This window comes from Aphelocoma coerulescens, chromosome 5 (assembly GCF_041296385.1).
Source record: "Aphelocoma coerulescens isolate FSJ_1873_10779 chromosome 5, UR_Acoe_1.0, whole genome shotgun sequence".
Lineage (NCBI taxonomy): Eukaryota > Metazoa > Chordata > Aves > Passeriformes > Corvidae > Aphelocoma > Aphelocoma coerulescens.
In genome coordinates, this window is record NC_091019.1 from 22,522,808 (window position 1) to 22,550,665 (window position 27,858).

The 27,858-nt window shown below is 40.2% G+C and overlaps 1 protein-coding gene across 1 annotated transcript in view; it reads left to right on the plus strand.

Moving 5' to 3' along the window:
• Nucleotides 1-27,858, plus strand: part of LRP5 (LDL receptor related protein 5) — a 142,276-nt gene that overhangs the window by 94,799 nt on the left and 19,619 nt on the right. Inside the window, exons 8-16 of the mRNA XM_069017089.1 lie at nucleotides 11,810-12,026; nucleotides 13,585-13,874; nucleotides 15,888-16,114; nucleotides 16,450-16,634; nucleotides 18,872-19,195; nucleotides 20,067-20,269; nucleotides 20,566-20,777; nucleotides 22,655-22,845; nucleotides 26,270-26,479. Coding sequence (XP_068873190.1) covers nucleotides 11,810-12,026; nucleotides 13,585-13,874; nucleotides 15,888-16,114; nucleotides 16,450-16,634; nucleotides 18,872-19,195; nucleotides 20,067-20,269; nucleotides 20,566-20,777; nucleotides 22,655-22,845; nucleotides 26,270-26,479 — 2,059 coding nt within the window. The remainder of the gene's footprint in view (nucleotides 1-11,809; nucleotides 12,027-13,584; nucleotides 13,875-15,887; nucleotides 16,115-16,449; nucleotides 16,635-18,871; nucleotides 19,196-20,066; nucleotides 20,270-20,565; nucleotides 20,778-22,654; nucleotides 22,846-26,269; nucleotides 26,480-27,858) is intronic.

Genomic DNA, 27,858 nt, shown 5'->3' on the forward strand with positions numbered 1-27,858 from the left:
TCACTTCAAGCTATCTCTCCTTTTGTACTTGAGAGCTGTATTTTTTGAAGAGACATTGTAAGATGCTGGCAAGGAGCAGTGGGTGCAGCTGGTGATCTCCTGTGATCCCTCACTTTCCTTTAAGAGCCTGAGTACTGCTAAAATCATACTTGACCTCAGGGGCCTTGAAGATTCCAATTTGGAGATTCTTCCCCTCCTAATTAATATCAGAAGGTAGGAAATATTTTCCTCAGATGATAATTTCTAGCCTTTCTTTCTAAGTCAGCTTTACTTCTTGTTCCTTTCAGGACTTTCTATTAAATTATTGAGTTAGAACTTTAAAACGGGCATGTGGGCTGAGGCCAAAGTCCTTCTGGTACTCGTTTCTAACTCCAACAGTGAACCAGACCAGGTATCTATAGAAGAGGAAAAGTTGGGTGTGCATATGCTGTTTACCTGAATAGCTCTCTCATCTTTCAATTGTTTTTAAGCTCAGGGGCTTTCCCTTGACACGGCAGGACAACAATTGATCCATATAGTTTGAGTGCCTGGGAGATAGGAGTTGAGTGATCAGCATTTCTGCCTTTACCCTCTACCTATACTAAAATGTACTGTTAGAGAGGTGTGTTTGTGGCTCACACCAAATGCTTTATTTTTTTCATCTACTGCTCCATCACTGCTGCTCTAGCTTGAGCTGCCATGGGAGCAGCTGCTTGTCTGCTACAGAAAGAGCTACTTGAGAAATAAACATCCTTAAAAAAACAAGCCCTCCAATCCAAAACTGTGAAAATGTAGTTACTGGTGTTTCATTGTCCTTGTCTTGTAAATCCAGTCTTCAGCAGGTTTTCAGTTGTGCTGTCCTTCAGGAAGTGAAATACTGCCATTAATTAATTACTTTAAAATGTAGATTTCCCATCCCCACCTCTTTAAAACTGAATCCCAGTTTTCTGCTGAACCCCTCTAGACTTGGAAGCATCATGTTGCAATCTCTGATGAAATGAGGTTTTACCCCAATCCAGTGTTTGCACAGTCAGGGGAATAGAGGGCAGAATGACAAATCTTGGAGGGCAAGCAGGTAGAATCGTTGTCTGCTCTGCAAGTTCAGGGTGAAAAAGCTGTGCTCTTCTCCCCATCACTAGGCTCCTCACCTTTCATACATAATAAATAGAAAGCAAGTTTGGAGCTTTGGATTTTAGTTATTTAGGGAAAAAGTCATTAGCTGGCAGATTACAGATGAGATTGGTGTTGGGTCGGTTTTCATTGCTTGGCTTTGCAGATGTACCCTGTGGGTGACTCAGTCACACACACAGATTGTATTTTGTCCCTTTTACCTGGGATTGAGTGTCTTCAAATAATGCTGATTTCACGTTAAATATGAGCTTTCGGGACACTTGCATAGGATTAAGAGAGCACAAGCTTTATGATTTGTTTCTAATTTAATGCCAGCCCTCTAAGGTAAGATTGTCAACTATATATCATGTAAGTCATCAATTATTTACGGTTTTATTGTTACACAAGTTCTTCACATCAGTACCTGAAGGCAGTCCCAGCCCTTCCTCTCTCATAGTGTGTTCCTGCTCTGTCCTGGCATAGCAGTGTGTGCAGCCATGTGGAAAAACAGAGCAGGGAACTGATCCAGCTGAAAAATAACTAGCCAAAAAGGTTTTTTATTTTTGGAGTCTGATACATTTTCTGCCACACAAGTAGCTGTGCTGGCATGGCAAGAAGGTGTTGGTATGAACAGGAGAGTGAGGGGCCAGAGGCGGACTGGCATTTGCTTGAACTGCTCTGAGCAGCACTGCCTGCCAAATTTTAAACTGTGCTCTGAAAGATGTGTTATCTTGTCTCCTTTCTTTGGTATTGAGAAGCAGTTTGAACAGACAAGGCAGGGTTCAGAAAAGAGGAAAAAATTTTATCCATTTCATGCATGTGTAGAAATAATGTTTGGAGAGACAGGGTGCCTTACTTGAGGGTACACGCTGGGATCCATCTTTGTACAATATTTGAGCTGTAAAACCAAATCATCTTCTTGATACCTGAGTTGATTGCTTACCTTCAAACAGAAGGGACTCTTAGGTACTTTTCTTTTGGAGTAGAGCTCTTAACTGTGACCTTAGACCAGACTGATAAAGGCAGAGAAGCAGCTTGCAAGTTGCAGTTGACTGTAGCTGACTGCCTGAAGATGTGTATGTCTGCTCTTCTCTTACCAATAGAGGCTAAATACACCTCTTTTATTTACTTTTGTAGGGGTGCAGGGAATCATGCCCTAAAAATCTGTCTTGTAAGCTAAAAGGACATCCTAAATTTCAACTAAACTTTTGACTCCACTGTTTCATATTGGTTTGATCTGGGAAGCTCTTGATGAACAACCTTACTTGGATTTACTCTCAGGAGCCTCAGGGTGTTTAAGAACTGGGGTAGGACAGTTAGATCATACAACTGTGAGAGTTACATGAAAAATATAACATTCTGGGTAATTCATGTGCTGGCCTGACCTCCAGAGAGGGCTGATGAAGAGAGAGAGAGAGAGAGAGCAATGTAATGGAGCATTTTCCTCTGTTACATTTACCCCACAAGAGATGTTTGCCTTTTGGCTGCAGGAGTAGTGGCACCCTCCCTATGTGACACCACGGAACACATTCTGTACCACAGTCATCAGAGACAGGGCCTTCAGCTGTGCAGGACTTGGTTTCCTGTGGAGAGCCTTGTGGGCTGAGCTTCAGGCTATCCTCTAAGGGTCTGTCTTGCCAGGCTTGGCAATAAGGAAGGTAGCTCTCATTTGAGAGCAGATCAATATTGTTCTGGCTAAAAGTTAAGTGCTTTGCCTTTTTAACCATTTGCAGGGACTGGAGACCATCTGGTAACTACATTTTTCCAATAAACTCTCTGAATGCTGCTTTGCATAACTTACTAATATTAATAGTCTCAAATAAATATGATTAATAGTGTTGCTTATCCCAAGTGACAGTGGAGTGCAGGCTCTTATCACGGCAGGAGGCCTTGTCATTATCTGTTCTTCAGGAGACACATTTCAGCTGTTAGAGGGCTTGTGTGTGTCAGGGGCACCTGGCCTAGTTCTGCAGGAGGTGACAGTGAAGTTGTGTTAGCACAGTGTCATAGCCTGGCCTCTGTGCAGCTGTGGAGACTCCAGCTAACTGTGGACAACCTGGTTTAGGTTTCTTTGTATGGCTTTTAGTTATGCTTTGTTGACATACACCCCACATGGTGGTATGTAAGACTGGATTTACTGGATTAGTCTATAAATGGTACAAATGGAAGGGAATCATGATCAGCATTTGTTGTTTACTTGTGCCAGGAGGCTTCATGAGATGAGGAATGGAATGAATGTTCGTAAATACATACAGGAGTCCTTAGACTTTCACTGCCTCCCTCCAAGGTGGCATTGCATGCCCACTGCCTTTAGTTGTGTTTGTATTGGATTAATATTTCATATTTCCCTTGACAGAAATATTTAATGAGACAACTTTGATTCAGCTTCTGAGGAATAATGAAGGAAGGTACATGAGACTTGGCTGATAGGTTGTTAAATGAGGATAAAAGCATCCATTCTTGAAGGTGTAGTGCCATAAATGGACATGTCAGCTAATCTAGGGTCTATTCTTTAACCTTTGACTTCCAGTGAAATTTCTGTGCATGACACTTGTGGTGACTTAGAGTATAAGGGGTTCATTACTGGGCTCTTTGAAGCGCTGTATGTGCCTAGCACGGTATGAAGAGGGTGTGAAGAGCTACAAGTGACTTCAGATAATTGCACTGTGGTGAGGCTGAGAAAAATAATATGCTATGATTCTCCAGGGCAATGCTAAGAAGTTGAGTTCTGAGCAAGAGGTCCCACTGTGCTGGACAAAACACCAGGAGCTGAATCTCAGTTTGCTGTGGACGGACCTTGCATTGTAAGGCCTCAGGAGGGGGGCATGGCTCAACCAGTGTTTCTCAATCAGTTGTTCAGTGACTTAAAAGATTATTTTCAAAAAAACCTACTAAAATCCATGTATTTTGGGATAAGGAAAAAAAAAGGATTAAAATAGCAGTAGTACATACTACGTTTATCTTAATTTTTATTCCGTTACAAGTTAACGTTAAGCGTGGTTACATTGGACAGGAGACAGGTTTTTTCTTTGGAAAGATTGTTGGTGGCACTTTCTGCTTTGAGATCAATTGTAGCTGCTGGTTTTGGCATCCTTTTGACTTTTTAAGAAATTCTACTTGGCTGCTGAAATTGCTGATTTGTTTCTTGGTCTCAAAAGTTTACCACAAATTTTTTCTCATATCAAGTTCATTCTGTTTTTTCTCTTGTCTTTCCTGCATGTGGTACATATACATTATAAATGTTCTTGCAGTCCCAATATCACCAGCAGAAGAACAACATGGTAAATATCTACATGATGTGCTATTTCCACAGACTTTTAGTGGTCTGTTGAGTTGAGAAGATGTTTGAATTTGGAAAGGAGAGGGTAAAGATCTTATGGTATTATTCCAGTCCCTTTGAAGAAATGGGAAATCAGGAGAGAAGTGAGAAAAATTAAAATACATGAGTTTAAAAAATATTCCTGTGAAAAGTCTAAATTCTTCTTCACCTTTCCCAGACTAGTTACCTAGAAGTTGGAAAGGCGTATTGTTTTCATAATGGGTGTTAGCTAAATTTCTGAGTTGTTGCATGCCTCCTTAAACTCAGTGGTCAGAATTTGAGAATGAGAAAGTATTTACAGAAGGTAAAATTTCCCTCATGTGCATTAAATAAGCAACTTCTACCTAAAAATAAAACTGGAATACCAATTCAGTAGTTTCTTCATGCTTTAGGGTCTAGCCACCATTTGACATAAATTTTTTTTGTGTTTAACTTTTTCCCCTTTTAAGTGGTTTTGAAGTATGTGATTGTGTTCCTGCTTATGAGAGGTAAGTTACAGAATTGACCTGCTGCACCTTTAATGTTCTGATATCCTGTAAGCAGAAAAATGTTCTGGAAATGTCAGGCTGATGTAACTCATGGAGAACATTAGCTACTCCTAGATGAGGCTTATAAAATGTAAGCAGGGGCAGAATTGCAATCAAGTTAACATAGCCTTTCCAACAAGAGGAAGTTCATCCATCTATCAATAGAGCCTATTTCATGTGCTTGTATTTTGAAAAGTCTGTCTGAAAATGCAATACTCTGTGAAACTAAAAAGATTTTGTGAAGTCTCAAGAGAACACTAGGTGTGATGGTGATTTGATATGGAAAAATATGAACAGATCAACACTGTGAATAAATAACTGCTTCACATGGTGATAATATGAGCACAAGGATAAGAATATGTTTTGTTTATATTATTCCCAGAGAAAATGGGGGATCACTATAAACGACTATTTTTTATCATGTAAATTTATGTTCTGTTGCATTTGTCAACTTTGTAGGTGGTCAGGTTGGTTTGTGGGTTTTTAACAAGTCACTACTTAACTGTCTTACATTCCTTTGTAAGTGTAGATTTTATTTTGCATGTGACAGAACAAAGTGATAAAGAAAATATGTTGGGGCTGTTGCCTTTGGAACAAAGTTTTAGAGTATTCTGTCAAGAAGCAGACACTGCTAGATTGTAGAGAATTTTGTTTGTAAGGCTGTCAGAAAAATGTTTGAGTGTGGGCTCTTTTATCAATGGCTATAATTTGGTAATTTACACCACCTACTTTGCCTTGCCTGTCTGAGAACTGGCACATCTGCCCTGCCAGCCATGGCAGGCCACCACCACAGCTTCAAGAGAGAGCCAAGCATCAGGGATGTTTTGCCACCACTGCTGTGCTTTAGCTCTAGAAGCCTACAAAGATACTTCTGAAGGGACATTGTCAAAAAAGAAAAGAGTATTGACATTCAATAATCCTCTGGAATTTTCTTTCTTGAGTATCTCAAAGTAGCTTTTGTATTATGAGTAAAAATACGGCCCATCTGTGTAGCCATAGAGAAGTATGTTGTGATGCTGTGTCTTCAGCAAGGTAAAATGACATGTCCTTCAGTGAGAAGTGAGAAAATGTCTTTTAAAGAAAGGAAAAGAATATGAGAGAAGAGGGTGGTGATGTGTCACTACGTGTATTTGCAAATGACAAATGGTTATTCACAGGTCAACAGGGTGTTGCACTCACAGTATTGTATGGATTGGTTCTCTGTGTTCTCTTGGTTCATGGCTTGCTCTGAATGCAGGTGGGCAATGATAGTTTGCAAGTGCAACCAACCAAGCAATGTAAGAATTCATAAAATAATAATATAAATATATGTCATCATCAAACCTTGTCTGAAAGAAGAGCCACAATAGTACATGTAGGACTAATCCATGAAATGTAGTAGCGATAGAAACCTGATGATTGTTATTTATGAGGCAGCTTTTACCAGGTAGCCAAAGTATTGTCAAGGGGGACAGAACTATTGACAACAATGAGGAACTGCTTCACAAATTCTTGAGTCTTACTCAAGTGTTTGAGGCAAGAGTTTGTTAAGAGACTTAAGCAGTCTGTATTTGTGGAAAATGACCGGATGTGTCTGTTGTCCATCCATCTTTTCCTTTTTGATATATGGGTTCTGGTACTGTTGATTTAATGTTATTCCCTTTTCTGCTTGCCAGTATCCGCCAATACATGCCTGACATTAAGCCCCTTCAGACATTAAAAAAAATAAAAAAGTGTTCATTTTATCCCAAAGCATCGATGAAAGGTGGCTGTGTTTCAGCTGTTGGAAATATTAATGAATGGCTTATACTTGGCTGAATATAGACTGTGGTATAGACTTCTCACAGCTGCTTCAGTCTTCTCTTTTTGGGGCAGGCTTCTTTACCCATGGGAGTTTTCTGTGTCATTCTGGGTTTTGTTGTCTTTCTCTCCCTGCTTACTTCCCTGTTTTCTTTTCCATGCCACCTACCTGATCTGTCTCACAAGGTCTTTCTCAAGCCAGAGAAGGCTGGGCATGTTCACTTGAGGTGCCCTTTCAGTCTGCTGGTGAGAATCCTTAGAAGCCGTTCAGAGAAAGGCTGAGGCTGGAAGGGACCTCTGGAGCTCAGCTGGTTCAAACCCCTGCTCAAGCAGGGCCACCTGGAGATGGGTGCTCGGGGCCATGACCAGATCACTTGAATAGCTCCAAGGATGGACACTCCCCAGCCTCCTTGAGCAACCTGTTTCAGTTCTCAGTCACCCTCACAGCAAAATTGTAGCTTCCCACAAGACTCACAGAGCCACAAGCCCACCACGAGTCTCCTGAATATGGCAGTCATGTCATTTTACTGTTGCCAACCTATGTCTGCTCACATAGTGATTTAGCTCAGCCCAAGAATTGATTTCCACTTGACTATAGCTTTGTCTGTAGCAATCGAATAAATTTTGTTTTATCCTAATGACTGAAAAATAGGAGTAAGGTCTTAGAGGTCTCTTTGTTGTTCTTGTCAAAAGATGTCCTGTATCTATGCTGAATAGCTGTTTTTTTCACAGATCCACCTGAAATACAGCTTGACTACATGAATCATGCTGATGTGTGGAATTTAATTGCATTGTTTTACTTTAATCTTCTTCAAAGAGCCAAGAGCTTTTGAGTGTTATATTTAGAAATATTTGTAAAATCATTTTGCATACATTGCAGCAGCATCTAAAAAAAAATCACACCTTATCACCTTCTCGTGTTTTTTGTGTAATTCAGTTCATTAAGGCGTTTGATGTTGATTTCACTTTGCCCACAACAGATTTTAGCTGAGCTTGGCAATGCCTCATTAGGAGATTTGTCATTGAAGTCTTGAGACTAATCAGGGGCTTTCAGTGTGTGACGCTGTTCAAGGGGAGCTTTCAGTGTTTCGTGTGTAAAGCACAACACATTTAGTGTTTCATTTATCCTTTGAGATCCATTTATCACTTGCACAGAGAGAAAGAAAACCCTGAGTGGAATACAGCTTATTCTAGTCAATTTGTGCTAAATTATAAGGATTGCACCTTAAAGTCTTGCCTTTTGTCTGCAGTTGGCAGATGTTAATTGTCAGATATTCAAAGATGAGTTAATATGGTATTTTATTATCTTTTCTTGTCTTTCCTGCATGTGGTACATATATATTATAAATGTTCTTGCAGTCCCAATATCACCAGCAGAAGAACAACATGGTAAATATTTACATGATGTGCTATTTCCATAGACTTTTAATGGTCTGTTGAGTTGAGAAGATGTTTGAATTTGGAAAGGAGAGGGTAAAGGAGAGAGTAAAGATCTTACAGTATTATTCCAGTCCCTTTGAAGAAATGGGAAGTGCTGACTTAATAACAGGAGTTATGCTTTTGGCCATATTGTGAGGCCTGTTTATAGATTTTTACTTTGAATCCTCCTGGTTTCATCTGATATGCTAGAGTGGAACTGTATCTCTGGGAAGGTGGATGGCAACAAAATTTAAGTAAAGACTGTGTACATGTACCTGTATTGACCTGCATGTGACACCTCCCTGTTCAAGCTTTGCCCTGGCTCCTACTATAAGATCACCTCAGGGAGAGAGTTAGCATTTCCTGCTTGTTGCCGTGAAGTAACTATCACTTAGAGGGCTCGACTGCTCACAGCACAGAAAGATCCTCCAAGTCAGAGCTGTTCTTTCTGCATGCAAGGGAAGCCTGCTTGGATTTGTAGGTGTTCTGCCCATAGTATTGGGGAGGAATGTTTGGGAGACAGCAAGCATTTATTCCATCATTTTCTTAGCCAAAATATAAGCTATTAAACATTTTATTGCTGTCTGATTCCACATTTTGGACCTATGTTGAACAGCCTTATAATTTGAGAGTGCTGCAGTAAGGTCTCACCAGAGCCTTCTCTTCCCTCAGCCTTTCTTCACAGCAGAAGTCTTCCAGCCTCCTGATGATTTTTGTGGCCCTCCTCTGAACCAGCTCTCAGTCTCTCTTGTACTGGGACCCCAGAACTGGATGCAGTACTCCAGCTGGGGTCTCCCCAGAGCAGAGTAGAGGGGGAGAATCACCTCTCTCTCCTTCTGGCCGTGCTGCTTTGGATCCAGCTCAGGATATGAGTGACTTTCCGGGCTGCGAGCACACATGGCTGGCCTCTGGAGATTTCTTTCACCCACCAGAATGGCCACGTCCTCAGCAGGGCTGCTTTCAATCCCATCATACCCCAGCCTGTATCAATACCAGGGTTTACCCTGACCCAGGTTCAGCATCTTGTACTTGGTCTTGTTGAACTTTGTGAGATTCCTGAAGTTCAACAGCATGGTGTTGTCTGCAACATCCGCAGATGTGCATGGGTTTAAATAAATGTCTGCATCCTTGGATTCAATCTTCACTTGTACATTTTAGTCAGCAGCTCTAGTATTTGAATTATACTTTTACTGTCCATTTCTGTAAAAGTAGATGGAAATGTGGAAGTTTCATCCTCATCCTGCTGATGCACTGTTGTAAGGGAAATGGTGTCCTGTTTACTTAGTGTGGCACCAGTTTGGCTCCGGCACCTGAGTATGCGTGACAAACTTTTGAACCTGCAGTATTGCCTGTGGGACTGATAGTGTTCTAAATAAGTGAGCATTTGGGGTTTGCCTGGACATGATGTAATGACATAATTGCAGAACCATTTGGCTTTTAACCACAGATACGGCTTTTTTTTTTTTTTTTTTTTAATGTACTCTATTTAGCTTAACAAAATGAAAAGATATTAATCTTCAGTCTCTGCTATTCCATCAAGTAGTAGAAGAATCCTAAGTTGATGGGCTGATACAAAGCTCCCTTGAAACCTAGTTTGCAGGAATGCCAGTGTTATTTTTAACTGTCTCCAGCAGGAGGCTTTTTGTCCGGAAGGAATCCAGAGGTGTACATTGTAGCTTCTGTTCAAATTCACATCTGTTATGGCAATGATTTTTGTGCACAGCATAGGTAGGTACAGTTGTAGCAGTAGCTGACTGCTCACCTCTGCTGTTTGGCTGGTGGTAGCTGGAAAATCCAGTGCATGTCCCTTGTGTGTGGTGGATTGGCCTTGGCTGGATGCCAGCTGCCCACCAAAGCATCTCTGTCACTCCACTCCCCAACAGGACAGGGGAGAGAAAATGCAATGAAAGGCTCATGGATAAAGATAAGGACAGGGAGAGATCACTCAGCAATTACTGTCATGGGCAAAACAGGCTCAGCTTGGGGAAATTACTTTCATTTATGGCCAATGAAATCAAAATGTATATTGTTTTCACAAATTTATAGAGTATTATAAGGTATTAAAGTGGAGATTTCATTTTTAAATTTATTTGGATATCTACTGTGTGTGCATGAACATAGTGAAGTTCACATCCTAGTTTAGAAGGATGTGGTAATTGTTATTGGTCATGTTAAAAAAATTAATTTTAGGTGCTTCTGCTGTTAATTGTATATGAACAGAGCCTTACAAATTGTGGTAAAAGTGATGGTTGATTCTGACTGCCCATATTTAGGCACTTAATGGTTTAATATTACACTGCAATAAAGTTATAGGTATTTGTAATAAAAAATAAACATTGCTCAAACACTTAGAAATTTAAAAGTTAGGTCCTTAAATCAGAAGACAATAGAAGCACTGCATGGTGAAAGCAGCTTAATCACCTGGTAACAAGGTATAGGTTTAATATGAGTCTGAATAAACAAATAATTTCCAAATAGTAACAAGAGGAGACTATTTAAAATCTCAATCACAGATAATGATAGCCTAAACTAGAGCAGAGCAGTTGTCCATCTGTAAAGCATTTTAAGCAAAAAATGGAGATTTGACTGGATCATGTTGGAAAATAAATTGTCTTAAGTTGTGGTTTTTTTGTTTTGGTTTTACTATGAACTTGGTGCCACTCACAGTACAAATTTTCAAACAGCACCTTAGAAATAAAGTAGATACATTGCAGCTACCAACTGCAATAAGGAGAGGAATCCAGGGGTTTGTCAGATAAATATTTTGTCCTGGTCCTATAAATACACACTCATTGCTGTGGGTAAGATGTCTGGGTGATTGAAAAGATTATTGCAGTTTGTGTAGTAGATGGAGGTGACTTTAGGCATGTGGCACATGGACATTTTAATTTCCTATCTTACCCAGTGATTGTTGAACAGGGTCAGACTGTATGAATCCCTTTCCTTCTGCCAAGCAGAGTCATAGCACAAGGTCATTGTAGTAATTGATTATGAAATCATTAACCACTAGCACATATATATGTATATATGTACGTTTGTGGGACTTATCCCATCTCCAAAATTATTTTTCCATCTCTGCAGCTTCAGTAATAAAAATTTTTATAAGGCAATACTTATTCCATATCTTCCAGATCTTGCATATCTCAAGAGTGAGGAAAATGTAACACTGTTATGGTATAAAACCCCCAAAATTTCAGAAAGCAAAGATTTTACATGGCCTTGTTATGCTCTGAAGGAATTTTGATGGCCTCTGTTCCCCATGACTGAGGACTGAAGTTCACTCCAGCAATCGCTTGTTTCTGTGGAGAGGGTTCTGTAGTGAGACCAAGACATAAATGGAGGTTAAAAATCCCTTGAATCTCACTCCCATCCCAAAAAACACTTCCTCTGCAGCAGTCTTTGCAGGTTTGAACTGATGCAAGTTAAATTCAAGTTGCTTGGATTTTTCAGTGGAGAAGGGGTGACGTAAGCCACTTTCAGTCTTGCCATTTCAGTATATTTAATTTTCGACAATCCTAGAGGTATGTTCTTTTGAAAGGACATGCTGGGAATTTCAGGAGGCTCTTGCATAGCAGTAATTGTTCAAAATCCAATTGATATTGCCATTTGAATTGTACCCACATCAAAGAAGATTATTTTTTCCTTTTCTCTTTTTTTTTTTTTGGGCATACCACAGGTCATAAATGTTGACGGAACAATGAGGAAAACCCTCCTAGAAGACAAGCTTCCACATATATTTGGGTTCACACTGCTGGGAGATTACATCTACTGGACTGACTGGCAGAGACGAAGCATTGAAAGAGTTCACAAGATAAAGGCCAGCAGAGACATCATTATTGATCAGCTGCCAGATTTAATGGGCCTTAAGGCAACGAGTGTTACCAAAGTGTTTGGTAAGCATGGGCAACATAGCATGGGTCTGTGGGAGTCTCTCGATGGGCTTGCTTTCATTAAGCAGCTGTTGATCACTTGTAATGAGAGTAACTGTGATCTGATGGGTTTGAAAGGAAAATGAACCTATTGTTTCTAAAGTTGGGAAAATGCAGTGTTGCAAAAGAAGTAGCTTCCAGTTTTTAGTGACATAAGTCTTCCACAGCCTTCACTACACTCTTTGAATTTTTAAGATAATTTTGTTCCTCTATGCCATGGGAATCATTATTCTCACAGAAATGCTCTATTTCCTGCTGCTCTTTTCTTCCAGTGCAAGGTCCCGTGATGTTCAGTTAGCAGAGTGCTTTTCACTGTTGGGTGGTATAGGCACAGTCAGTCACCATTACAACGTTGCCTCAAAGCATGTGGCACTTATATATTAACTCTTAACACGTCAGATGTACCTAAATCTTAACTAAAACTTGCCCTTAGCATGGGATCAGCAGCTGGATCTCCATGTCCTTCCATTGCATCTCTGAAAGGTACAGCCAGTGCTTTAGGTCCTCTGCTGGCACTCTGCAGCCAGTATGTCACAGGAGCTCTGGGCTTCAGTGCACCACAGATTTTCCAGCTACTGGGAACACCCGAATTTGGGTATAGCAATAAACAGATTCATTAGTCAGCTGTTGAAATTAGTGAGAAGAGTCACAATGGAATCACATTAAGTATGTTAAATCATAGCCTGACAGTATGTGGATTTCCAGCCTTCTCTACTTGAAAAATAATGAAGTCCTCAAGCTGCAGGTTATGGCATCAGTCTGAAATATATATGCCCTAAAAAGGGAAAATGAAAAGAACACTGGTTGAGACTGATCTTTGAGAACTCTTTTTTTTTCTGTGTGTGTGTGGTAACATTCTTTAAATACCTACATCCTTGGTTCCAGCAGATGGAGAAAGGCACTCATTTATCTGTTGGTCCTTACTTTCCCCTACACCTTTCGTCCTCATCACATGAAAAAATAAGTGTGAGATTGTGGTGATCTTGTTGGAACTGCTTCTGCTAATGAATCTTCTCAGCTTTAAATTAAACAGGTGGGAGAGGACTGTGATTATCCAGCTCTTTTCTCACCCTTTTGTATCACTGAACATTTGTAAAAACTGGTGGTTTCAAAGAGATACAAAGATGGAGTACTTAGTCAAAAATAGCTAATTCATTATCTGCCTTCAGTGAACAAATTTAATCTTTGGGGAGACAAGAAAGAGGTGTTTGTAGATGGTATTTGTACAATAGGAGGGACAGGTCCAGCTTCATAATCCTGGGTAGATGGAAAGAATCCACTTGGAGTGTTTTTTATTTTTTTTAGAATTCCCTGCTGACAACCCATAGTGTTAAGTTGTTTTGGAAAATTATACTGTGTTTTTGCTCAACCTCCTGTGCTCCCCTTTCCCTGTTACCTTCACAATGCACTAATACCTGTTTTGTTTTGGTTGTTGGTATTTTTGGAATTTTTTTAAGGAACTAATTCAATGCATTAATATCTGTTTTGGTTTGTTGTTTTGTTTATTTATTTATTTTTAAAGGGACTAATTCATGCGCAGAGAACAATGGAGGCTGCAGCCATCTGTGTTTCTTTACACCCCAGGAGGCCAGGTGTGCCTGTCCCATTGGCCTTGAGCTGTTGAGTGACATGAAGACTTGCATCATTCCTGAAGCCTTCTTAGTTTTCACAAGCAGAGCAGCAATTCATAGGATTTCCCTTGAAACCAATAATAATGATGTTGCTATTCCTCTTACTGGAGTCAAGGAAGCATCTGCTCTGGATTTTGATGTCTCTGATAACAGAATCTATTGGACTGATGTTAGTTTGAAGGTATTACTGATGTGTGAATTCCTTGAATATAAAGCCATAGAGCAGTTACTTTGATCTAACAAAGGTCTCTGTTACATGATCTGTCCTGCAGTTGCCAGTGTTGTCATTGAATTGCATCCAAGGAGACCCTTGGAGATGAAGACAGTTGCACTGCTGAATGCACAGTAGGGTGACAGGCATCTTCCTGCTTCAAATAAAGATCCCAAGTGGTGTCTGCTCGTACCAAATGCCCAAGTCTTGGATGCGGGATGTGTTGCATCCATATATGTATCTGCTGTAAAAAAGCTTTTTAAAATGGTTTTATGTCACAGAGTAGAGTAATTTAAACATTGAGCTCAGCAACCCCCCCTGACCTTTCTATCCTCTTCCAGTTTTGACTTGAAAGACAATTGTACTCAATATTAACATCTGACAAGTGCACTTAGGATTGTTTGCTGCTAGTCTGTGGCTCCAGATTGGCACAGAAAAAGCCAGGGGACTTGTCCAGTCTCCTCTACGCTGTGTTAATGGCCCACCTGCCCCCAATTCTATCTCAGTGTGTTCCCCAGAAGTTTGACATTTCCTGTGATGTTTGGTTCACATCCAAGTGTGTGCTAAGGTGAGCGTTGTGCTCTTCATCAGTGTTACCTGGCCTTTTGAAGTGAACTAAGTATATGGTAGAAAATGGCAGATTCACTTCACTGTAACTAAATTATTCTATTTAGACTCTTAATAGGTTTTCCAAGAGTAATCAGAGTTTCCTTGCCAGTGTGCCCAAGCCACAATATGGCAAATCTCACTTGTGGAGCCTGCAGGGCTCGTGCAGTTTCCATAGCTTCTCTGTGAAGACTAATGAGGGCTGTGCTTCAGTGTTAACAGTGCTGCTTGTGGTGTGGATACCATTCCTTCAGGAAGAGTGCCAATGTAATAAATTAGTGTAGTGTAGACACAGTTACTAAATAAATCTCGCACAAGCACTTGGAGAGCAGGAGTTATGGACATCTTAACCATTTGTACTGGAAACCACATTACTCCAGCTGCATCAGTGAGTAGATCTCAGTCTCACTCTGTGCAGGACTGGAAAACATTTTACTTGTTTGTTGCCTCCTGAATTTTCCAGCATACTGTATTTTTGTATACACACCAGGTATCTTCCAGCACCTCTGTGTTCTCATTCCCCTTGTCCCCCACATCCAGCTGCTTAGCAGCAGATATTATAACTTCAGAGCTTATAGTCATCTCCCTTTCTTTTGGGGATCTCCACGTCCCTGATCTCCTCCTGCCTCTGGTTATAGGAGGACGCATTTTCAAAAACTAAACTATGTGATTTCTGGGTTTGGCATTTACCTTTAAAAATATAAAATGTCTCTGACCCTTACACATTCATGTATCAAATTATTAAGAAATCAATAGCTGAAATACTGGCAGGCATGTAGACTGATTGCTCAGTGTTGATAACCAAGGGTGGGTAATTGGTCCTGGAAGTTACTATTTACCTGGGGTTTGTTCCAGTGCTGTCAGGAGTGACTTATTTGTGTGCAGTCCTTGCCCTATGACTTATTTTGATGAGTGTGCATAACCAAAATGTAGATGGGATCAGTAAACGTGCTCCAGGTGACTGTTTATGAGAAACAATTGAATTTAGACGCCACTGAGATGTGTTTCTGAGACTTAAAACATTACAGTGAATTAAATAATTTTTAAAAACAGCTTCTTGTGCGCAAATAGAAGAGGGGGAGAGGGGTCAAGGAAGAATCTGTAGCTATATACTGCTTTCTGAAAATCATGTCCTTTTCAGATGTCTTGGTCTGGCCATCAGAAACCACTAGCTTTCTGAAAATTCAGGTGTTTTTCTCCTGAGAATTTCTATGTCTTTTTTGACAACAGAAATTAATTTTTTAAAATGTAACAATGGCCGGGTTTTTTTTTTTGTACTAAGTTCTTTTTGTACACCAAACTTCATGATAATTATTCCTTTTTATTTCACTGGGGTATCCATAAACACTGTAATATTTTTACACAATTGTTTTCCAGACCATAAGCCGAGCTTTCATGAATGGGAGCTCTGTTGAACATGTGATTGAGTTTGGGCTAGATTATCCTGAGGGAATGGCTGTAGACTGGATGGGAAAGAACCTCTACTGGGCAGATACTGGAACCAATCGCATCGAAGTAGCCCGCCTGGATGGACAGTATAGGCAGGTCCTTGTGTGGAAGGACTTGGACAACCCAAGGTCTCTGGCTCTTGATCCCACCAAAGGGTAAGTGACTCTTGTTTTTCAAAGCTTTGTGTGAGTGTTCCTGTATGTGGCAAGTTATTTGGCAGGTTACACAGCTCTGTTTCTTCAGAGTCTTTGAAAAAGCTATAAACCTTACACAATCCTATGGGTTACAATGAAAAATTAATAATTGTCAAAAATACCATTCTGCCTTTGTGTAAAAAAAAGGAGTATTGTGATGCTGCACATAACCACGTGGGTTAGTCTTGGTTGTTTTTTTTTTCAAGTGCTGCAAAGAAATTTAGAAAAGTCAAAGCATCCAGCTAAACACCATCATACCTGGCTGATGTCCTGTTTTTGTTGCATTCTCATTGCAGGTACATGTACTGGACTGAGTGGGGAGGTAAACCCAGGATTGTTCGAGCCTACATGGATGGGACAAACAGCATCACTTTGGTGGACAAAGTGGGGCGTGCCAATGACCTCACTATTGATTATGTGGACCAAAGGCTCTACTGGACCGACTTAGACACAAGCATGATTGAGTCATCAAATATGCTGGGTAATCTAGTGTTATATTACACCAGCCAGTACAGAAATATACACTGGCCATAGTAAAGTAATTGAATAATATGAAATTTGAATAATATAACTGGTAGTAAATCTGTGTGTATATTTTCTTATGAAAGGAAATGGAGAGTTAAGTGTTTAGAATATTAAAAAAACCTTCATACATTAATAAGCATATGGTGATTTCTAATGGTGGTGAGATAAGATTCTCTGTCCATTCATTTCTGTCTATTGGTGTGAAACTGTCTGTGTTGTACCAAAGCAGAGATGGCCTCTGAGTTCTCAAAGTGAGGACAACTACAGGTTCACTGTATATCATACCTGACATTTCAGCCTGGACACTAATATTCTGTTGAAGTATTATCTCTTATTTCTGTCTTCAGATCAGTTGCATTAGTTCTAAACTAAAATACTTCTTGCATTTCCGAGAGGCTGAAAGGTTGTGCAGCTACTTCTGCAATGTATGTTTCAGATACAGCTTTACACATGTTCGTGTTTTCCATTGGAATTTCATTTACACATATGAGGGGTGTGCTCTGACTGACAGTATACATAATTTCACTGCAACTAGGTTTTTTGTTTGTTTGTTTTTTAATCTCTGAAAAGATATTTTTAGAGTGAGATTTTTTTTTTAAAGCTGTCATTGTGTGTGCTTATCTTTGGAATTCTGAGATTCTTAAGTCACTCCATCGTAGAAGGCCACCAGGGTGGTCAGGCTCAATTTGTCCTTAGTGAAGCTGGGCTGGCTGTGTCATATCACCCCTCTGTCTTGCATGTGCCTTAGCATTGCCTCCAGGAGGATCTGTTCCATGATCTTCCCAAGCATAGAGGTGAGGCTCACAGGTCTGTAGTTCCCTGGGTCCTCCTTTCTACCCTTTTAAAAATGTTTCCCTTTTTTCCAGTCACCAACTTCATGGTTTTTCAAATACCATGGACAGAGGCTTGCCAACCTCATCAGCCAGTTGCCTCAGGAGCTGCATCTCATCAGGCCCCATAGACTTGTGCCCATTCACTTTTCTCATGTTGTACAATGTCCTTTTAGTCAGCAGATTGTAAAGACTCAGGTAGACTTGCAGCAAGTGGGCTCATCAGTTGAGGGATGAATAAAGCACTCTGAAGTGGATGAGTGAATGCTGTTCCAGCTTAATCTTGGACATTATAAACAGCAGGGGGAAAAAAAGATCACACTTTTTGGAGATTTTCCTTCATCTACTATGAAAATTCAATTATACAGCTTATCTGCTTCCTTCAAAAGAACCTTTCTCCTGAATTCATCACTGTGGACCAGAATTGCTCTAAGAAGTCCCTGAGAGCATGCAGGATATCCGTACCACTAACTTGGAGAATTTAGATGCCTAAAAGTTACATGGGAAGGTTGCCTCTATATTTAGGTCTGGTCGTTTATAAGGAAATGGCCTCATGTTCTGGTTTATGGTTATTTTATTCTTTCTCAAGTCTCAAGGGCAGAGGAAGAAAAGTGAGGTGTTCCATAGAGTCTGGCATTAGACGTTTGAGACAGGAGGAGATGGTGCTGATAAAGGCTACATCTTCATTTGATGGCAGAGATTCATAGAGGTTTATGCTTGAAAATGTTCAGGAAGGTGGTTTTCAGTAAGACATTATCTACTTCAGTAATGCATCTCTGTCAGAGGCCATGCTCTAGAAGGTGTTAAATCTGTTGTGAATGTTGCTAACTGAGCCACTGAGTGTGGGAGTACTGAGACTTCTGCCCAACAAATGATTTCCTAAACTCTTGGGATAGCTGTATGTTAAATTGAACTGCAAAAGATTTGTTTCTTGAGTGAAGCACCATAATTTCTCATAGCAGTTTCTCTGTGAATCTCAAGCTTGTGGTTGCTTTCATGCATATTAGTTGGCTTTTTTATTGGCCTAAGTGATTACTGGAGCTGGTAGTATTTTTGCACATGTTTTTCATGTCTATTTGGGTTGATAAGCATGAGACATGAAGTAGGATTTATTTAAATTACAGTACACTGGCATAATTTCAAATTGTTCTGTAGGCAAGAGGGTATCAGGGTGAGGGTTTTGAATGCCACTGTTTACGTTATCTCTTGAGCAGATACTACTTAATAAAGAATCCCATTATGCTGCTTTGGAAAATGAGGTTTTATTTTAAAAAAAGAAAAAAAGATTTTTCTGAATGCCAGTCACACTCTTCATTTTATGCCATGAGAATTGTCCTTTAGCTGGTTATCCTTGTTTTTGTAGGACAAGAACGAGAAATCATAGCAGATGATCTACCTCATCCATTTGGATTAACCCAGTACAGTGACTACATCTACTGGACAGACTGGAATCTTCACAGCATAGAAAGAGCAGACAAGACCAGTGGGAAGAACAGGACACTTATTCAGGGCCATCTGGATTTTGTCATGGATATATTGGTCTTCCATTCCTCTCGTCAAGATGGCTTGAATGATTGTGTGCAAAATAATGGCCATTGTGGTCACTTGTGCCTTGCCATCCCAAATGGATTTAGGTGTGGCTGTGCTGCTCATTACACCTTGGATCCCAACAGCAGGAACTGTAGTTGTAAGCCTTTTTATTTGCTACTATATTCTTCAGTGCTTGTGGCTCCCAGGTGCTTAAAGGAAAGAGATCCCAAGTGGGTTTCAAAGGCTCTGGCTTTAAAAGTGGTCTTTGAATATGAGGACAGAGTATGGAATTTCATATCCACTTTTGTGATGTGTACTAAGCACGAAGATTTGTATTTCAAGTCTTAGAAATGACACTGGTGTCAAGTCTGGTCTTTCTTGTTTTACCAGAAGTGCTTTCTAAGTGATTCAGCTGTGTGAGTGAATCTTTCCCACTCCTTACCTAAGTGTGTAGGTGGACGGAAAAGAAATTACGAACAAAAAATGTCTTTTTCTCTTACATGTTTAATAAAGTCAGCTAAAATAACATTCAGTTAAGTAGTCTAACTTCTAAGTAGTTAGTCTAACTCCTAAGTATTCTGCACAACTTGCAGATGCCCTTGAAATACATGTAAGTTTGTTTTCTCCCTGTATGTGATATTATGAGCCTGCCAGTTGACTGGCTGTCCAATAGGAACTTAAGTTTCTAGTAAAATTAACACATGAATAGAAAATGGGCTGTTGATTTAAAAAAACACAAAATCCCAAAGCTTTGAGCATCCTGCCTAGTAGCATATAAGGAAATTTTAACTGAATGAAAGGGTGAGTTTTTGAAAGGTAAGTCCTGCAGACTTAACCTGATCTCCTTCTATAACTATAAGAAGAAACATTTCAACTTAATAGCAAAAACCTCCAATTATAAATTACTTAATTTTCATTGTGAATATTAGCGTCTCTCTGGGATTTTGTTCTAAATATTCTTTTCCTTCTGTGGGGATATATTTTGGGGAATTTTACTTTCTCATGCATTCTGTTTTGGCTTGTTTCAGCCCCTGCCAGTTTCCTGCTATTTAGCCAGAAATCTGCCATCAGCAGGATGATACCTGATGATCAGCAAAGCCCAGATATCATCCTACCCATGCATGGTCTGAGGAATGTCAAGGCTATTGATTATGATCCCTTAGATAAATTGATCTACTGGGTGGATGGACGCCAGAATATTATAAAACGAGCCAAAGATGATGGCACCCAGGCAAGTGTACATCTTGTATATAGTTTTATGTCAGTCTTTTGTGTGCTTTTACTTTATGCTTGACCCCTTCTGTCCTCTTCTATCTGCTGCATCAAGGGATTGTCACTGTCAACTGCTCTTGTCAGCACTTACTCATGGATATTCTATTTATATATGAGAACTATTGAACGTTTTTAGGATTGTGGATTTAGGTGTTTCTAAACCATCAGGCAGGTAAACCATGCTTTCTGTGCAGTGTTCTTCAGTCAATCATCAGAATAATGACTGGAAATCATTGCCCATGTGTTGTCTTGCAGCCTTTCACTGTAATGAGTACTCCAAACCAAAGTCAGAACCCAGAGAAGCAGCCACATGACCTCAGCATTGATATATACAGCCATACCTTGTACTGGACCTGTGAGGCCACGAATTCCGTCAATGTGCACCGGCTGAACGGCGAATCCATTGGGATGGTGCTGCGAGGGGATCACGACAGGCCCAGAGCCATCGTAGTGAATGCAGAGCGAGGGTGAGCTTCCTTCCTGTACCTTGTACAGAGCACTCTTGGGATGTGTGTCAGCTCTGTGTGTGGGAATCTTGAGCTGCAGCTGCCTGTTTTTAGAAAGAGAAGTTTTGACTCTTGTTCGGGGTGTAGGTGACTGCTTGTCCAGTTCTGGCTTCTGAAGGTATCCAGCTTTCTCTTCCTGTTCCCTCCTTTGCCTCTGTTCACACAGCCGTGTGGGAGGAACTAACCCAGGTGGTGACAGCAAAGTAAAACCACCTTGTCCTGTTCTCCATGTGGATGCACAGCTCTGCCACCTAATAGGAAAAATAAATCTGGGAATCTGGCTAATAAATGTTTAGTCATCATTAAACAAATGTTTCCAGGGGTAAAAAAAGGAGCCTCTAATTTGATACAACTGTTCCTGCTAATGTAGTAGAAGACAGCTTAAACACTTAAACCCCTTATATTCTGTACATTTTAAAGTTATTTCTGCTGTGATGTGTATCTTAAAAACCTCTGAAATGAATTGAAGCAGGTAGGATGCACTAGAGTGATTTCCCATGGGACGAAAATACATTATTTTGCTGCAAACCAGTTTTGGTTAGATTCAACAGACACTATCGCTGCTTCTGGTAGTTAGTAGCTTCCTTCTTAGATGTCAAAGATGGTCCCTTACTGTTCTCTTTAATAAGTTAGATGCTTAAATCCCAGTTTACTACTAAATGGCTTACCATGTGCTTGACAGATGTTGAATGACAGTATTTCACAACTGTGTGGATGCAGTAGTACCCAGAGACTCTGTCTGGAGCATTTATAGGACTGGTGTTTTATACCAGTGTACTCTGTAAAGTTCAAAAAGCTGTTGTGGGGAGAGGGGGATTAGAGGAAAGATTCTAATCTTATTGGGACTAAGTCACTTGGATATAGTTTGTAGTTACAAAAGCTTATCTGCTTTCTCCATTAAAATGGGAGTTTGGGTTTGTTGATCTCTAAAACTCTCAACTTTTCTGGTCAGGTCTTCAAGTGATTTAACGCTAAATCCATTTATAAATTAAAGGAGGATAAATGAGGAAGACACCATGTTAAAGACTGTGACTGTCTGGGAGAGCTGAATGAGTGATCTTCAACAGCTTCTGCCATGGTTACAGAAATCCCTTCCTCCACCTCTCCCTTGGCTGCTTGTTCTGACTGCTGCCTCCCCTCCTTGTGCCATAAGGAAAGGCTGTGCAGCAATGGAGCCCATGCTGTTGGAGAGTTTGCTCATATTACTCATCACTGAAAAAATAGTGGACTTTTCCTTTAAAGAGTTCTCAGTTCATCGTGGGAGGGGTGCACAAACCCTGTTTTCTCTTATGCATGAGGAGGGCAGAGACTGCTTTTGTTTGCAGCTGAACTGGCTTAGACAGATATAAAGAATTCATGGAACTAAGATGTCAGGAATTTGCCATCCTCAGTTATTCTGTAATCTTTTCTCAAGTTTGGTAGGAAATTTTACTTGCTAAGAAGGAAAGGTAACCTAGAAGGAGAGGAGGTGGTGGTTAATGTTTTTTCTGTCAGAAAGAACTTTTGGATTTAGATTTGCAAGTGGGGACAACTTTACCCAGGGAGAATTGCAGAAAATCTGTGCTAGTCTCTTACAACCCCCAGCTCCGTGCAGGAGCAGTGCTGCTGGTGAAGCAGTGCTGAGGCATTTTATGGCCTGGAGATAAATCCTGTTAATTTTAGGCTGAGTGTGTCAGTTAGCAGATGTTTGGTTCTGGATCTTTGCACCTGGGAGCAGTCACCCCAGCCACGCCTGTGAAACCATTCCCACTTACAATGTGGGTTACAAGACCGTGTGTGCAAAGGGGAATTGGCTCTCCCTGGAGCTCCCAGTTCAGTGGTGCTATCTCTGCTTTCAGGTACATGTACTTCACCAACATGCAGGAGAGAGCTCCCAAGATTGAGCGTGCAGCCCTGGATGGCACAGAGAGAGAAGTGCTTTTTACAACTGGCTTGATCCGACCAGTAGCACTGGTGGTTGACAACAAACTTGGAAAGCTTTTCTGGGTGGATGCAGATCTGAAGCGCATCGAAAGCTGTGACCTGTCAGGTATGTGGTATGAAGTGAAACATTTGCAGCACAGTGTTAGCATGTACAGGACATCATTCCCTCTTTGATGCTGACCCTGCTGACTTTCATCTCCACTGTTGCCAGTTATGTGTAGGCAGTCACAGACAGCAATTGCTGGTGGGTTCCCATCTTTGATGTGATTAGAATAAACATGACTGTAATGACTGACACCCTCCAAGACAGCCATTTGACTTTTGATATGTTCTGAAAGCGTTGTTAGTCATGAAACCCCTAAATCACCTCTCCTGAGCCCCTTTTGTTTCTTAGTGGTTTGGAAAGTGCATACATTTCAATTTTTCTTTTTCTGGAGCTTACAGGTTAGTAAATCAAGGTAGCTTGAAAAAAAACAAACAGAAGAAAGGGCAATGTTCTTTTTTCTAATCTGGGTGATAAGACAGCTCACCTGAAATAGCATTGTTGCAAGACAGGGGAGAGATGCCAACTCATCACAGTTTTCCCACATTAGAAATACAAAGCATTGCTCCATATCCAATGTAATAGCAGCACCTCATGGATCTTAGAGAGCATGGTTCATCATTGACTTTCAAAAGCACTTGATAGGACTGAGGAAGTGGAGAAATTGGCTCTGGTAGGCAGTATAGAACAGAGGATGCAATGGCCCTGCTTTCTGACTCGTGACTTGTTCTCTCATCATCATCCATGTATCAAGAAATGAAACCTGTAAAGGAAGTGCAGAGAAAAGGGAATAATTGTGAGGGAATAGAAGCTGGGCTGTTATAGTGATTGGTACATGCCACAAAGGGCTGAACCCCCAATTTTGGTGACTCTTCTTGCCATGTAGTCACATCCTTCTCTTGTGTTGCAGTGAAGCAATGAACTAAAACAGGAGAAAGTTGTTCACTTTTTTACAAGGGTAGTTTGCTTTTGAGCACCTAAAACTGACTCAAGGTGAGACTCTTCCAAAGAGGGGATAAAAACAACAAAGCTACAGATGGAAAGGTAGAGCAGCCCATGTCTTTCATCAGTTACCAAGCTGAATAGGAGAGTATTGTCAAACTGCCTGAGCAGCCACAAAATGTTCAATCCAAGATAGGCATCAGAGAACCTACAAAAATTTGTGGGGGAAAAGAAGATAAGAGGAAGACAAGACTTTGACCTATGTAACAAACCACATTTGAGAATAAAAGGTGACAGAGCGGGACGCATAACACAAAATGCACCAGAGATACTGAGGGGGCTTCTCTAGTGATAAAAGAAGTGCTGTAGGAGGACATTTAAAAGTAAAATGACAAGATGGCAAGGCTTCATGTTATGCAGGTGTGCTGGAGTGATACCCAAGAGAGATGGAAGAGGCACCAGATAATATTATATAGAAATCATATCCAGTCACAGACAAAGAATCAAAGCTTATAGGTAATACAAAGGCAGGGGGAAGCTACAGGATTAAAAGAAAACAATGTTTATGAACTAGAGACAGATGTATCCTTAGCCAGAAAACTATGGTTGTATCTGATCCAGCTGAGCTCACTGTAATTTGACTCATTGAGATGTTGATTTTTTAATGGGTTAGCAGTGTATTTTTATTTTAAAATGCTTTTCAGTCTTGCATCACAACTTCAAAAGACATTTGAGAGCCAAAGTGATGTTGATTTGAATTACTTCCTCTAAATATTATTTTCTGAGCAAAATACTTTAAAATGGGCATATGTTAGGAAAAGCCTTTTAGCATAAACTAAAGCTGCTGAATAAATGGGACCAAAATTGTGTATAGCATCCTTCATGCCAATTAAACTGGTCTAAACACCCTTATTCTGCTGTAGACTTACAGAGGTGATATGGTTATGGGGGGTCCTGAAGTTTGCGCTGCACCCTGATTAACAGCATCTTGCTAAATCAGGGAATAACCTCAGATGTCCAGTGCTTAACTTCCAGAGAGGGATGAAAGAACTATAAACCCATCTAACAGTATTCTTTACACAGTTCTGGAATTTTTCAGTTTGAGTTAGACCAAAAGTTGGTTTTAAAACTCCTTTAGTTTAAAAGCCTTCCCCCTTGTCCTATGACTATCTGCCCACGTAAAAAGTCAGTCTCTCTTTTTTAATGAGCTCCCTTTAAGTATCGTGAAAGGCTCCTTTAAGGTCTCCCCAGAGCCTTCTCTTCTCAGGCTGAACAACCCCAGTGCTCTCAGCCTGTTCTCATAGGAGAGGCATTCCAGCCTTCTGGTCATCTTTGTGTCCCTCCTCTGGAGCTGTTCTAACCATGTCCAAAACTAATAGCACCTGTTAATGTTACATTCTCGTGCTTGGCTGAGCTCTAGATAATTTATGCAGCAAATTAGTTGAATCCAGTTCTCATAGCATTTTTATTATGTAGATTCTCTAATCTCATTTTGTGTAGATACTAAAAACGTACATTTTTTAAATACAAGCAGACATAAGGTCTTAGTTTCAAAATTAATTATGAGGGCAGAAGCAGCACCAAGTTATGATTTTGTTATAAATTTTAATTTTTAAAATCAAATATATCCAGTTACATAGGCATACACAGGGTCAGAAGGGTTTCAGTGAATTAATAGAATAATTTTGAATGTCTTTTTCACTGTAGAAAAAAATAATAAAAGCAATAATTAAATGCCTCTAAGTGTAGGGCAGTATGCAGTAGAAGACTGCAAGTAATTAAAGTGAAAACTGATAATAAATGCATTTTTACTTGACCTCATTTTTACTCATTGGTTCAAAGCAGATTTTTACACATTTTTATAAAGCAGGGAGCCTGAGCATTTGATAGTGTTCCTATTTAGGAGCATACCGAGTCACTTAGAGTTTGGGTGTTATGGTGTGTTACTAAATAAAAAAGTTGGGGTTTTTTTTAAGAGCTGTTCTTTTCTGATCATGTATCTGTGGTTGTCAGATAGGCCGTGACAAGGTTTGGTACTTGCCTCTTGCTTTGCGTGATAAATGTGTTTTATTTGAGTAACAGCAGTGAAACTAAATTGGTTGTATTTCACTCTTGCTTATAGATTCCAGAAAAAATGTACTGCTCCATGTGTGAGTGCACTGTAAAACTTTTGGCCCAAGAGCTGAGTCTGTATCAGCTTTTGGGAGTGCTCACAGTTGCACATAACAGTGTGAGGCTGAGCATGCCTGATGGACCAGCCAGGCTGTGCAGGGATGAGCTGGGTTTCACATTGCATCTGCTTGCCCTCAGGACATGGCACCTGGTATTTCACCATCATTTACCTGAGATAAGACTGAACTTTACCTGAGCAGAGTCTTGGTCTGCATAGACAGATGAAGCCAGTGACCTTGTAGCTCACTCTCTCCAAGGTTTCATTTGGTTTGGTTTTAGATGGGATGTTGCTTTGTGATGTTGTTTTAGGGAATAACTTAGAAGTCAACTGGTGTAAAACTAGTCTTCAGTTTTGGGTTTTTTTTGGTCTCAGGTGCCAACCGCGTGACCTTGGAGGACTCCAACATTCTTCAGCCCACGGGACTCACTGTGCTGGGGAATCACTTGTATTGGATTGATCGTCAGCAGCAAATGATTGAGAGAGTGGAGAAAGTGAATGGGTACAAAAGGACTAGAATTCAAGGCCGGATTGCTCACCTGACAGGCATTCATGCTGTGGAAGAGCTTGATATGGAAGAGTTCTGTGAGTTTATTTCAATATCTGATGTATCTTACTCTTGGTCATTGTATCTCAAAGTCCTCATCCAGCTGAATATTGTAATAGTGTTGCCCATGGGCTTCAAGTAAGCCATGGAATGCTTTCAATTTGGGCAGTCGGGATGACAGGAGAGCAGGAGAAACAAATTCCTGGTTCTTGTCGAGGAGACTATTGCTGCAAAGCTAGAACATGTGACGTCATGGCACTGAGTTACCTGCTTTGTACAAGCTCAGTGACACTGAATTCAGCCTAAAAGATACTAATAATTCTAGTTGTTAATTTTCTAAGTACAGTCAAGTAATAGGTCTTGGGAGAACCTCTAATAAGAACCAAAAGGACTGTATTTGCCTTTTCTCCAGGGGTTTCAGACTCCTGTGTAAATATGACTGGTTTGACTCGGCACAGAGGATGATGTAAAAGCCTGCAGTGAGGAAGGCAAAATGGGGATGAAGCTCCTACAATGAGTTGTACTGTGGATGTGGAATTTCTCTCCCAATAGAGGTGGAGCATAACTGAAAGGAAGCATTCATGCAGGATGTTCTTTTTCTGGACTAGTGGTCCAAATTACTGTGGTTGGTGGAGAGTGCAGAAACCTCTTACAGTAGTCACTCCTCAAAGTGACAACCTACAGTTCCTCCTGCTTAACAGGATTATAAAAGAGAGTACAAAATCACAAAGAAATTGTGGGCAACAGAGGTCTCTTTGTTGCCTGTGATGAGTTGTCTTATATAGGGAGGGTACGTTGGTGTATAATGCTTTAATTTTCAGAATAAATTATTCCCCTTCACAAAAAACATACAAACAAACTCTGTGTCCCATACATTAGTGTCTGTGATGGCTGAAACTGTTTTTGAGCTTGCATATGTGGTAAGCTATTAAAAATAAGGTGGTGTAAGTGTTTAAACTGTAGTAGATTCTATGTGCTAATCATGACCCAGAGGTTCTTTTTTTCTTTTATAATACCCTGCTTTTCTTCTTCTGTGCTATTTCTCATATATTTTGGCATATTTCAAAGGTAATAATGAAGCAAAAAGATTTTTTTTTCTTTAATTTTCAATGGTGTTAAAAAAAAAGGTTTGCTTTTACCCCATGTGTTTATTTAAAAGGGGGATTTTTGGTGTGTGTGGTTTTTTTTTTTTTTTTTTTTTTTATGGCAAGAATACTGTTCCTTTAAGTCACACTGAAAGAAATCTTCTTTTGCAGCTGAAAAGTTTCCTATATAAGTGATTTCTGTTACAACAGGGGAGGAAATATACCTATGCACATGCAGGTATATGTGCATGCACTTCTGTGAACAACTCATGCTTCAAACACTGTATTAAACTAATAAATTTGTTGAAGGTAGAAAGCAGGTTGCTGAGAAG